The following is a 14,343-nucleotide window of genomic DNA, read 5'->3' on the forward strand; positions in this document are numbered from 1 at the left end:
GAGCTTTCAGCGAGTCATAAACTTTTTCAGGTGGAGGGTTTCTGTTGAGGGTTGATGGCTGATGACTGATCAGAGTAGTGATTGCTGAAGGCTGGGTGGCTGTGGAAATTTCTGAAAAGAAGACAACAGTGAAGTTTTCCACATCAATTGACTCTTCCTTTCATGAACAATTGATTTCTCTGTAGCATGCGATGATGTTTGATAGGATTTTACCCGTAATAGAACTTCTTTCAAAATTGGAGTCAATTCCCTCAAACCCTGCCACTGCTATATCAACTCGATTTATGAAATATTCTAGATCCTTTGTTGTCATTTCAACAACCTTCCCAGCATCGGCACCAGGAGTAGATTCCATCTCAAGAAACATTTCCTTTGCTCATCCATGAGAAGCAACGCCTCGTCTGTTCAAATTTTATCAGGAGATGGCAGCAATCCAGTCCCATCTTCAGGCTCCCCTTCTAAGTCTAGTTCTCTTGCTGTTTCCACCACATCTGCAGTGACTTTCTCCACCGAAGTCTTAAACTCTCAGAGTCATCCACGACAGTTGGCGTCAACTTCTTCCAACCTCTTGTTAATGCTGGTATTTTGACCTTGTCCCATGAATCACAAATGTTAATGGCATCTAGAGGGGTGAATCCTTTCCAGAAGGTTTCCATTTCCTTTGCCCAGATCCATCAGAGAAATCATTATCTATGGCAGCTATAGCCTAAAATATGCATTTCTTAAGTAATAAGACTAAGTCCAAATGACTCCTTAATCCCTGGACTGCAGAATGGATGTTAGCAGGCATGAGAACAGCATTAATCTTGTGCATCTCCAACAGAGCTCTTAGGTTACCAGGTGCATTGCCAATGAGCAGTCACATTTTGAAAGGAGTCTTTTTTTTTTTTTTCTTCCTGAGCAATAGATCTCAACAGCGGGCTTATAATATTTAGCAAACCATGATGTAAACAGATATGCTGTCATCCAGGCTTTGTTCCATTTATAGAGTATACATGGAGTAGATTTAGCATAATTTTTAAGGGCCCTAGAATTTTCAGAATGGTCAATGAGCACTGATTTTAATCTGAAGTCACCAGCTGCATTAGCCCCTAAGAATCAGCCTGTCCTTTGAAACTTGAAAGCCAGGCAATGACTTCTCTCTCTAGCTATGAAAGTCCTAGGTGACATCTTCTTCCAGTAGAAGGCTGTGTGGTCTACACTGAAAATCTGTTGTTTAATGTAGCCACTCTCATTAACGGTCTTAGCTAGGTCCTCTGGATAACTTGCTGCTTCACCCTGCGCTTTATGTAATGGAGATGGCTTCTTTCCTTATACCTCATGAACTAGCTTCCTTACCTCTCTCAGCTTAAACGAATTGAAGAGAAAGCTAGGACCTTGCTCTGGATTAGACTTCAGCTTAAGGGAATGTTGTGTGGCTGCTTTGATCTATCCAGACCACTCAGACTTTCTCCGTATCAGCAATAAGCCTGTTTTGCTTTCTTACTATTCATGTGTTCAGTAGAATTTTTAATTTCCTTCGAGACATTTTCTTTGCATTCACAACTTGGCTGTTTGGTATAAGAGGCCAAGCTTTTGGCCCATCCTTGCTTTTGACATGCCTTCCTCACTAAGCTGAGTCATTTTTAGCTTTTGATTTAAAATGAGAGATGTGTACCTTTTCCTTTCACGTGAACACTAAGAGGCCATTGCAGGGTTATTAACTGGCCTAATTTCAATATTGTGTTTCAGGGAATAGGGAGGCCCAAGAAGAGGGAGAGGTAAGGGAACAGCTGGTTGGTAGCGCTATCAGCACACACACTTGTTAGGTTGCTGTCTCATATACGGGTGCTGTTCATAGCACTCCAATACAACAGTAACCTCAAAGATCACTGATCACAGATCACCATAACAAATATAGTAACAATGAAAAAGCTTGAAATATTGCCAGGATTACTTAAAGGTGACAGAGAGACACAGAGCGAGCAAATGCTGTTGAAACAATGGTGCTGACAGACTGCTGGAAACAAGGTTGCCACAAACCTTCCATCTGTAAAAAATGCAATGTCTGCAAAGCATAATAAAGTGGAGTGCAATAAAACAAGGTATGCCTGTATATAGAAAACTTAAATAAGAAACAAAAATGGCTAATAAACCCGTGAAAAATTGTTTAACCTCACAACTAATCAAGGAAATGTAACTTAAAACTAGATATTTTTCATCCATGAGATTGGCAAACATTGCTGTTTTACCAATTGCCTTAGTTTGGGCTGCAGTAACAAATTACCATAGACCAAAAGGCTTAAACAAACCTTTATTCCTCACAGTTGTGGAAGCTGGGAGTCTGACATTGGGTTGGGTTCTGGGTGAAGGCTCTCCCCTCTTCCGGGTTTATAGATAGACCTCTTGCGTTCTGACATGGTGGGAAGCAGAGAGAAGAAGCAAATGCTCTTAAGGGCACTCATTCCATTCATGAGGGCTCCACTAAACCTAATTATTTCCCAAAGGCCTCCCCTGCTAATACTACCACATTGGGGGTTAGGATTTCAACATAGACCTTGGTCGGGGGAGTGGGGAGGGGGCCACAAACACTTAGTCCATAACGGTAATCTAATGCTGTATAAACAGATCACTTCCAAAGTGTCTTTTTAAAAATCAATAGCTGTAATGGTTTTCTGGGCATTAGGAATTCAGTAGTGGTTTGGTCGGCATTTCCATCTTGAGGTGTCTCCTCATGAAGCTCGTCATTGTCACTGAAGTCTTGGCTGGGGCTGGAGGATCCACTTCTACAGCTGGCAAATTGGTGCTCGAGGTTGGAAGGAGCCTCAGTCCCTCCCCACAGACCTGTGTGAGTGGCCTTATGGCATGGCAGCGGATCTCCTCCAGAGCAAGCAATATAAGCGAGGTTTTTTTATGACAAAACCTCAGAAATACCACATGGTTACTTTTACCATATTCTATTGGACACACAGGCCAACTCTAATTTAGTGTGGAAAGGACAACACAAACACATTAAACCAGGACGCGAGGACCACTGGAGGCTGGCTACCACACTATAGTAGTCGGTTTTGGCAAGAATGGGAGGAAATGGATGCTCTCCTGAACTATCACTGAGTGTGTAAATTGATGTACCTCCTTTAGAAAATGATGGGATGGTAGACATTAAAAATGCACATATCTTTGCATATATTGTGTGAAGGAAATATGTATAATGATGTTTACTGCAGTAGTGTTTGAAATAACAGAAAAGGGAAAAACTTAAGTATCTGTAAATAAGGTAATAAAGGAATACTGTGTGTGGGGGGCAGTTAAGAAGAATGTGGGGTATCTATGGCCAATCATGGAAAGATTTCTTTAGACACATTGTTAAGAAAACAAGCAGAAAGAAAACACACTTCCATTTACATAAAAAGGCAAAAACCAAATACATGGAAACGGATTTTGTGTGTATGCGTACACATATGAATACAAAAATCTCCAGGAAAGCTCTGGAAAAACACATGTAAACATTTTGGCAGTTACTTCTGTAAACGGCGTAGTGTGGGGAGCACTTTTATTTTATTGCCTTGTTTGAACTTTTAACAAAAATGGCTTTAACAATTTAAGCATTTAAAATCAGTAAATAACAGACTTTGAGTGACTACCCAAAATGCTCTCTCACAATAAAGAATATGGGCTTTCGTGGTTAGACTTTACGATATTTATTTTTGCTCTTCGGAGGCCCTCTCTGGGCTTACTTAGAGATTTCTAGCTGCTGCTACAATTGTGTTGACCTCAGAGCAAGTCTTTAGAAAATTAAGAGAGCAAGGTCAACTTCAGAGTCCGTATTCACTTGTGGTGTTGTAATGATAGGGAATAGCATTAAAATACTGCCGGTCCTCCCGGCCTCTCAGTTTCAAAATACATACAATGTCACTAAGCCGAGCATACGATGTCACTATGATCAAATGAGACACTGAACTCACTGGCACTCATTAGACACTACAAAGCTGACCATTATTAAGTCCATTCTAAATCTCTTATCAGAAATAAAGCACTGTTTTGGTCCATATAAAGACGCAACTGTTAACACACGCTAAGTGGAATAAGCCCAATCATGACGTGTGTTGGTTTATTCTTACTCTTCCCCCCCAAGAGTGTTTAAGGAAGGAATGCCACCTGAGTCAGTTATTAGCTTAAAAGAGTGTATTCACTTGGACTGTAAAATCAACATACAATTTACTGTTACAGAGGAAAAAAATCTTTAAAAAATTATTACACAAACACCAAAGCATTCATATCTAGAACAATCTATCATCAAATTACAATAAATTTGTTCTCCAGGAAAGCTTACCTATAGGTAGAAAAATCATTGATTCTTATATCAATTTTTTTTTTTTGACGATTTTATTTATTTGACAGAGAGAGACAGCCAGCGAGAGAGGGAACACAAGCAGGGGGAGTGGGAGAGGAAGAAGCAGGCTCCCAGCGGAAGAGCCTGACATGGGGCTCGATCCCAGAACGCCAGGATCACGCCCTGAGCCGAAGGCAGACGCTTAACGACTGCGCCACCCAGGCGCCCCTCTCATATCAACTTTAACACCTTAACTTGAACATTAGTATTGAAGTATCTATATTCGTGACACACCCACTAAAACAGCAACTCATTGTTTAGACAGGTCATTGAACTTCTCTGGTTTTGAGTTTCCTCAGTGAAAAGTGAGGCATCCAGGTGAAATGATCACCAACCACCCTTCCTATCCCAAAAGTCCATGGTAAAGTGTTCTCTAAACCCTCCTTTAATGTGAGGCACTTCTTTTCCTTGGAAACTGATAAAATTCACAATTTTATCAGTTGTAGCTTCTTGTTCATCTTAAGAATGTGAATTCCAGCACAAGTACTTTTTTAAACTACTCTCCACCCAAACTCACTGTAACAAAAGGCAGACTGTAAAATTATCATGATGGGACTTGACCTGAAGCCAGAGTAGAAAGCCTTTTTAAACAATGAGCGATGGCAGTAGTAGAAAGCTACTCGACCAGCGCCTGTTTTCAGAAGGTGGTGCAGTTATGCCTCAGTGCTCTGGCATTTGCTCCAGGCACAACACACCATGTACTCCTAAGTGAGAAGATCCTAAAGGACTGCTACGTAAACTGCTCTGATATTAGTGCCAGTTTGGGGGGGGGGGGCTGTCCTATCAGCCCTTATTTGCCTGTTCCTTTTGCGTCACCAGTTCACTGTCACTTAGCTTTATACGTTACCGAGAATTGTTTTGCTCCATAATTTCTGTACTATTGCCAACAGTTTCTGTATAATAAAATATCTATTATTATGTATTGGCTACCCTTGGGGTTGAGACTCTCATGGAATACATTTAAGAAAAGTGTGCAACTACCTTTCCTCTTCCACATTTCATCTCTATAAAAATAAGACATTTGAATTCTAATCCTTTTTCTGCTTACAGCCACAGTAAAAATTAGAATGTACTCTTTTCACAGATGAGGTAATTCAGTTGAGACTGACATTTTTCTTCACACTGTTATACTTGCCAATCTCTAGGTTTTCTCATGAGGGTTGCGAGGGTTGGGCCACCTGCTCATCACAATACGCATGTGCCAATACCAGACACCTCAAGACAGGTAAAGAGTCAAGGTGCTTCAATTTAATTATTTGGTCACTATATGAAGCTATGATTAACTCAGAATTTCAGAAAACTTTCTAATGTTCAAGACTCATACCTTTAGATGCATGAAAACTTTTTTGAAATGTAACTTTTTAGCAAGAAATTGATCCTCAACAGTTTGACTACAATTAAAAAGCAAACATAAGACTTTTGTTCAGGATCTTAGTGCAATTTTTTGTAACGCACATGAATGTCCTACTGAGTTGCACCAGGCGAGAATCTCCGAGAATGTACTTTTCTTGTATGAAGAGTTGAGAACTCACTTTGCAGAACATCACAAAGCCAGTGAGAGTACAGGAGCTGTGTCCTCACCTCTGCCTCCTTCGGTGCTATCACAATGCCTGCACACGAACGCTTAATCAATGTTCACTAAATTCAACTGGACAGGTTATATGGACACACCAAAAACTCTTGGTTAGCATACACTGTAGAATCTAGTTACATAGTTTCAAAGACAAGAACAGATTTTCATTCAATGAGGTAGATAGAAATACTCAAAAGTAAACTCAAAAGTAAAGCATATTCTGAAACGTCCACACATGGATTTATAATGTATTTCTGAACATACGCATTCTGTTAAATGTTTTCATAACTCTCATCTATTCCAACAGTTTTCAATGTTTAGCATACTTATTAAAGATTCTTATTTAGCCAAAGTAAACACTAAAATGATATAAGGCAAAATAATTCATTTTATTTCTTAAATGCCTATGTATTTACAATCATAAAAATGTTCATGCATAACTTATGACATACTATACTTTCACATTTATTAAAAATTAAAAATATTAGGAAATCTAATTACTTATGAAGAAATTAATGGCTGATCAAAAACGTCATATTACTATTAGCTTAAGATTATATCATAATCATGAATAGCATTTCATCATGAATACCTTCATTTTACTTTTAAAACTATACTTACAATTTTTAGATTAAAATCTCATATTGAGGCAATAAGACTTGACTTCAAATTACAGTCACATATGGAAGGGAGCTTTTAATTCAAGGTTTCATTATGGTCCATAGTATAAAGATATATTTTCATGAGGGGTACATGATGGATAGCCAGCAAAAGAAATATGCTAGCAGAGGGTAGTAATTTGCCAACTAAGCATGCAATGAACCAACAGACTACTTTAGAACATGGTAAGTCCTTGATTATTGCCAGCTTTTCTATAATGTTCAGGTTCTCAAAGGTCACTGAATTTTATAATTATCTCCAAACAATTTTCTTCATGGTCATTTAAGCTTTGTCTAAACAGCTGGGTATGTTGCCAAGCAACACCACCATCTCCTCTGCTTAATTCTGCTTCCAAAATAACTTCAGTGGCACCAGAAAAATCATGATAAGAGCGAAGAGTTTTGTCTGTTGGAGGGGAAAAAAAAAATTAACACTTTGCTTTTAGTAACTTAACATAAAGAAATAGTTTTGGAATACATATTATATACCTAACCTGTAGGTAAAATCAACCCTTGAAAAAATAAATACAAATTATTCCTTATGGAGGAAATATGTCCTTTGAAACAATGATTTTTCTTCATCCATTTATGTTTCACAATAAAAAACATAAACAGTTCTATCAGAATGAGGTTATACAAGTTTTAATTTTATTTTTTTTCTGCAGTAGTATGAATGACTCTTGGGTATGAAAAGCTCAAATAAGTACAATTATTCTTTAGAGTGTTATATGTACACGTCATGATTAATTCTCCAGTCTAATGCTTACCGCCTGACAGTTCTACTTGGGCTGTTTCAGATCGCAATTTCCACTGTATTGTTCCAGTTTGAAAGGTTTGACTACTTGTTCTAATAGAAATGCTATCTATTTTTAGGCCAACTGACCCACACTCAAACTTCCAGGAAATATAAGCGTAAGATGATCCTTCCCTTCGGGCTAAATATACCTACAAAGGAGGAGGAGAACAAAGAATTATCAATAATAAAATAATGTAGAAAACACATATAATCAAAGTCTTACTATCATACGGTACTATATACAAATGTTTATTTTGTAGGTTTATTAAAAACCTAATTTCTTTCCCATTGAGAAGGTTTTCCCTGTTAACATTCTGCATTTTTATCAGCAATTTTTCCTATAGCGTATTTTGCTCTGGAAGAAAGATACTTGGATACAGGTGCCCCGATAAGTACAGCCCTAAGGGGTACATGCTAACCAAATTTCGGTAAATCATATTTTCTTTTAAATTAGCTAAGTCCAGCTATTTAATATGAACTTTACGATTCTTTTAAATGTAATTATTCTTTATCTTCTTTTTTAAGTCTGGATTTTCAGATAAGGTTTCCTAGAGCTGAGATGGGCTATCTACTCTAAGAAAACTCAGTCATTGTTAAGTAATGGTTTAAAATGTAGTATTCATGCTGCCTCTCTAAATAGTATGCTCCCATTCCTTCATTATCAGTGACCCTTACCACTTTAAATGTACACTACTTAAGGCATCCAAGTTTACTGGCTGCTTCCAGAGCATCTCCTCTCATAGTTTCATCTACATTCTTGAAGATGTGGACGTGAACACTGACATTCACAGCCTTGTCTTTCACAGGTAACTCCATTCACCCACACTCAAACCCCTACGAATCTGACTCTTTAATCACTTATCCCTGATGCTCAAACTCACGCAATAACTCATGCGTTTCTTTGAAAGAAGTCTCAAAAAAACCCTTTCCTCATTTATACCACACTTACCACTATAGTCATGACTTTATGCTCATCTCTCTCCAACTGCCTAATTAATGTTTTTAAAAGCCCACTTCCTTCCTATCATTTGCATGGTCTAGAATGTACAGCAAGTAACTGGCTTGAGCTTTAAATCCAAACTCTCGGCTTTCATAGTCCTCCAGAATTTCACCCCATTATGAACTGCCAGTATTTCTTTTATCCAAATGTAACTTTTATTTCAGGTGTACTTAGTATGATCTTAACCAAATCATAAGTTTCTGCGGGCACAGGCTCTGGATTCATATGGGTTTAATAAATAGTGTTTAAGTATTAAAAGTTTGCATACAAACATATTCTTTTAGAAACCTCTATCTTACTTATTGGGACAAACAGAAGTGCCATGTAACACAACTGCCATGGAGATGTCCTACTCCTGTTTTTAGTCATCAAGTAAAAAATCAATCGCTGCTAGCATTCTGTTGATATTCTATTTCACAACCTATCGTTTTTCTTCCAGGTTAAATATGTCAGCTAATTTAATTGGAAAGTTTTCACAATCAGTGAGTTGGAGGTTATCAACAACTAAAAACAATCACTCCCCAAGGAAAATGATTTGAACTCTTTAGACTAGATTGCACTGGATGGCACACCTCGATGTTTGGAAGTGGGGACTGCTCCACTCAAGTTTAGGACAACCTCACTGTAACCTCCTCTAATGACCACGTGCTCCCTGGGAGTCACTGGTTCCATCTATACTAAACTACTGGCCATCTAGGGATTACCTGTAACTTCATTACTACTTCAAAGGTGTGGCTAGTAAAGGGGATTAACTGGAAAAAGATGAGCCAAACAGTAGGGTTATTGGAAGAAAGGTGGCTGGAAGAAACTAAAAGACTAGGGAAAAGTAATCTTAAGACAAATACATTCACATTTATGTCTCAGTATATACTTTATGTCTTATGTCTTCTTAGAGCTCAGTAGTTTCAAATGATCCCCTCCCCCCAAAAGTGTGGGCATAAAATATGACAGATTGAAGTCAGGTTAGTTTCAAATTCCTAGTTCACCCCCAGAATTGTCTTAATTATACCATGTGGGTTTGGGCCACAACTGTGGTTTTAACTGTCAAAAGGTTTATAATAGCTGTTGAACATGTCTGAGAGAATTGCTTGTTCTAAAATTTACATTTTTCAGTCGTAAAGGCATCAGCTTTTAAGAGTCTAAAAAGTTAAAGGACAGGATAGAATTCAACACGGAATTCTTAAATAAACATTCAAACACACTGTGAGCAAATAAAAGGTCTCTCAGGCTAAAAAAACAGTATATGGAAATAAAGCAGACTCTACTGATATTGAAAATTCATGTCATCTTTTTCTCACACTATATTGTCTGTACCATTTTAACCAACTAATTTTAACTCAACATTTTTAGAGGTGGAAGTTATTAAGAATATGTACACTCAATTTGATAACTGAAATGTGCCAAAACAGTAAGATTTATATAAACCCCAATTGTAGTCCTTTGTGTATGTAATAGCAACAGAACCAGTAATTATAATTTATTTAGGAGAGACAAAATACTTTATAAGCTTCCAAATATTCAATTGTTTGGTCTAGAGAAAAGAAAACCTTTTTTTTTTTTTTTACTATTGGATATTCCTCACTTCTTGAGTTATCTTAGATAAATTTTTGGCTGTCGGCTTTTTAATTCATCAGTGTCATCTACGTGCTTGGTCCTGCAGTTCCGGGGACTACCAAGAGCTATCTTACTCTATTTATTTTATTTTTTATTTTTAAAAGATTTTTTATTTTTTATTTATTTGACAGACAGCCAGAGAGAGAGGGAACACAAGCAGGGGGAGTGGGAGAGGAAGAAGCAGGATCCCAGCGGAGAAGCCCGACGTGGAGCTTGATCCCAGGATCCTGGGATCACGCCCTGAGCCAAAGGCAGACGATTAATGACTGAGCCACTCAGGCTCCCCAAGAGCTATCTTACACTAGCAGCAGGGACAGTAAAATCAGAAGTCATGGAGTTTATCCCCTGTAGACCTGAAATCTGTCTGGCACCCACCCCTTCCCTCTAGTGACCCATCCCTGCCCTTCTTTGGCAACTGTAAGGCATACAGTACAGGCAGATCACAACATGTGGGTGAGAATGAGACCAGTCTGTCTATGGCTTAAGGTCTAAGCTATGCCACTAACAATGCACACAATGGAAACTTATCCTTGGGGTTAAGGCTGTGACCATGATTTTCAAGACTGAGAACAATTTGCACGTCAGCTTCTTTATGCTTTATGTTTTTCACATTCTACAGAAGATCCTCACGTAAGGATTTTCTGATTACTATATGGCCAGGCTGTTCTGTCCACGGCTATGGTTTTCTGGAGGTTTGGTTTGTACGGCACTGTTGAAGTTGTTCTTTGCTTTGCTCTTAAAATGATTCTTCTGCTTAGCCTGTTAAGATTAACTCTAGTGAAAAAAAAATTAACTTAATTAAGTTTACTGTTAGCAGACAGTCTGCAGTCAATCATTCCTACACATATCTAGCAGAACTACCGCATTTCAATAGATTTTAATTTAATGCTGATAAACTGGTATTGCTCATGAATCTTATTCTTGGTTATTCCATTTTATCACTGAAATCAAACATAAATCACTGTCAGTCCCCACTGTATTTACATCTTTCTATATGGCGCTTATTTTTTCTATCTGAAGCTTCTGTAATTATCTCTGGACTAATGTGATCATGTCCTTCCCTTGCCTGAAATCTTTAACGGTTTCCTGTTACATAACTGTAAGGTCATCAAAGTCCTTGGGACCTGACCACTGTTCACCTCTGGTCTCATTTCCCACTCTTCTCCCCCATATTCCCTACTCTTCCCTGAATATACAGGATGTTTCTCACGCCAGTGCTTTTGCACGTGCTATAGCTCTGCTCCCTTCTTCTACATCTTGTCTCCACACTGAGAAACTCTCCCTCTGCCTCCTTCTCCAAAGCCTATTCAGGTATTGCTTCTTCTGCAAGGTCATCACCTCTGACTCAAGAAGGGGTAGTGGCTCTTCCTTCTGTCTTCTTTCCCTTAGAGTCATATACAGACCCATATTCTTTTTATCTCACTAATCTAAACAATTGGTCCACATGTCTTTCTCTTTCACTATTCTATGCTCACCTTGACACTTGACTCTCAATTTATCATTACATCCTAAGTGCCAAGCACAGTGTCTGACAATGCACATTTACTGAATGACTAGATGAATCAATTCTTGACATAATGCCATACACCAAAAAGTGCTAAAGTGACAAAGATGATATTTTGCAAAAATGCAAAGTACTTAAGAACATGCAAGGGATAGTCTGAATGAAGATAGAGTATCTCTGACACTCTACACAGTCTGAGGGTGGTGTAGAATTTATGCCATATGCACTCAAACACTCTTACATTCAGCAGTCTTTACTAAACATTTATCAGGCACTATGCTAGATATAGGCATACTGAGAGTACAAGTGAGTAGAAAAACACGGAGTCTTTTCTTTGAGAATGTTTACAATTCTAGTAGGACAGTGACAAATAATCTATTCTTAAACAAATTTGTTAAATAAATGTCATGAAGGACAGGTACATGATACAGTGAATAAAGGGGGAAATGGATCCAGTTAGCTGGGACTAGAGGGAGTGAGGCTTACACCAAGTTCCAAGCAAAGGAATAAGTGAATCTAATACAAAGGAAAATAAAAGGGGATCTGTGCAGAGGGTAGAAGGGCAGTGCAGCTGCAATGTAGAGCAAGGGGGTAGCATGGTGCAAGGCAAGGCCCGAGAAGAAGGCAGAGGCCAGACTCAGAAGAGACCTGAGCTGTTTCTTACCCTTTGAGCACTCAGTAATGACTAGGGTTTGGAAAATGCTTTTCTGGCTTAATGGCATGGAAAACAACTGTGAGATGCAGGAAGACTAATTAGGAAGCTATTAACACTTTTATCAAGGTGTTATCATTTGCCTTCTAAAAAATATATTAGTCTTCTTGATTCAGCTTTTTATATTCCTTCCAAATCAGACATCACCGAACAGTGTATTTGCCGAGTAGTAACATTTAGTAAGTCTCCATGTTCCTGGGAGTCTAACTCTTTGAGAGGGTAAGAATCTGTTCTAAATATCTGAAGGCAGGCTGCATGTGATCTGTCATGATTCCAGGTTGGAGGTTATGAGGAAAGGTGTGGTGGGAAACAGGCTTCTTCTATTTCGTGGAGCTAGAGAATCCCTAATTGGGAATAAGCTAATACAAAACTAAAAATACTGACTTAGCTGGAAAATTCAATGTTTCGATGGCAATATATTACTCCTGAGTCATTAGACTCTGTAAGTGTAATTAAGATTCTATTATTTTCTTCATATAACTGGAAACAGATTCATTCAATTTTTAAAAGTGATGCCCTTTGTACAGGTATATCAAGGCATAAACTTTAATTGAGTAGGAGCCTGTTTTTTATTTAATGGCCTCTGCATCTCATTTACATTTAAATCTTACTCATAAAAATACACCCTCTGGCCACAATGGTCTATTTAGAGAACTCCAAAACATGCCATGTACTCCATGCTTTTCCCCTACTATTCCCTTGCTTTATGAACACCTACTCATCCTTTAGCATCCAGCTCAAATGTCGCCTGCTCTGCGGAGCTTTCCCCAACTCCCACAGCCAGAGCTAATTACTCCCTCCTCGGTGTTTCCATAGCAATGTGTTGATATCCTTATTATAGCACTCAGCATTGTGGGTAAGATGGCTGTTTATGCTTCGGCTTCCCCCGTTAGATTGTGAGGGCAGAAACCTTATCTCTATCTTTTGATCCATGTAGCTGAGAACAACACCTGACATAATAGGCATTCAGTAAATGTTTGCTGATGAACAAAACAGTGAGATGGAGAAGAAATATTCCATAGAATCGACCTGTTTCTCATCACACCACATCTTTGCAGAAAGTCATTATTTTCCCCATTAAGTTTCTCCATTAACACTGCGGTGAGGAAGAAAGGCATACTCTTTCTTTAGTTCCACAAGGATAGCTTGGTCCTTGGATAATAACATGTCTTTCCTATCCTGCTTTCTGTTCAGAAGAATCTTAGGCTAAGAATGGTGTTCCAGAGAAGTTCATCCTCTCTCATCAACTACATAATCAATTACAGATATACACATGTTAAAATTTTCAATTGATGTTGCTCTACTTATGCTCTTCAACTCAAGAAGAAGATTCTTAAACCTAAAATTTTAATAATATTGTAAGGTATTCTTGGTTTAATACAAAAAGATCACCAAAATAAGCACCAAGGTAAATTTTAGAACGAAAACATGAATGGAAAAAAAAGGCAGGGATCTTATCTCTGTATGTCTTCTGTATTCTGATTAATGCCTAGGACAGTGATAAGCATAAACACTAGCAGTTATTAACCCATGACTCACTTTTTAAATCTAGCCAGTGTGTCTTACAAATGAGAAACTTCCCTTCCTACTCAAACATCTTGGCAAGTGAACTTTAAAAGCTCCCTATAAGCTGATTAACTCCTATGAAAATCTATCAATAATACGGTTCGATCTATTGAGGTCATGTGAATAGTTTTGTGTTCATTTTTGGTGCCTATCTAAGGGAAGGCAGTTTAAAGGCAAAGATTCTTACTTGTAACAGATAACCTGGGACGACAATGCAGGGTGGTATAAGTGAACTACTATAGTCCTAGTATCCATTTCTTTATTCTTTAGGGCACAGAGAAGAAATAACCAATATTGCTGCTCAATCATCCACATTCTTATGAAATGAAAGTGTGTTATGGTTAGCTCTTGGGACTTTAGATAAAATGTGAGAGTCCGGGGCGCCTGGGTGGCACAGCGGTTGGGCGTCTGCCTTCGGCTCAGGGCGTGATCCCGGCGTTATGGGATCGAGCCCCACATCAGGCTCCTCCGCTATAAGCCTGCTTCTTCCTCTCCCGCTCCCCCTGCTTGTGTTCCCTCTCTCGCTGGCTGTTTGTATCTCTGTCAA

The 14,343-nt window shown here is 38.5% G+C and overlaps 1 protein-coding gene across 2 annotated transcripts in view; it reads right to left on the reverse strand.

Moving 5' to 3' along the window:
* Nucleotides 1–2,278: 2,278 nt before the first annotated feature.
* Nucleotides 2,279–14,343, reverse strand: part of NGLY1 (N-glycanase 1) — a 59,175-nt gene continuing 47,110 nt past the window's right edge. Inside the window, exons 11-12 of one of the 2 annotated variants that reach the window (XM_008709352.2) lie at nucleotides 7,372–7,549; nucleotides 2,279–7,010 (exon numbers count right to left, since the gene is read on the reverse strand). In XM_008709352.2, coding sequence (XP_008707574.2) covers nucleotides 6,835–7,010; nucleotides 7,372–7,549 — 354 coding nt within the window. In that variant the 3' untranslated portion in view covers nucleotides 2,279–6,834. The remainder of the gene's footprint in view (nucleotides 7,011–7,371; nucleotides 7,550–14,343) is intronic. The other variant, XM_040636880.1, reaches the window with a different exon arrangement.

Source organism: Ursus maritimus, unplaced genomic scaffold, assembly GCF_017311325.1.
Source record: "Ursus maritimus isolate PB19 unplaced genomic scaffold, ASM1731132v1 scaffold_20, whole genome shotgun sequence".
NCBI classification, from domain to species: domain Eukaryota; kingdom Metazoa; phylum Chordata; class Mammalia; order Carnivora; family Ursidae; genus Ursus; species Ursus maritimus.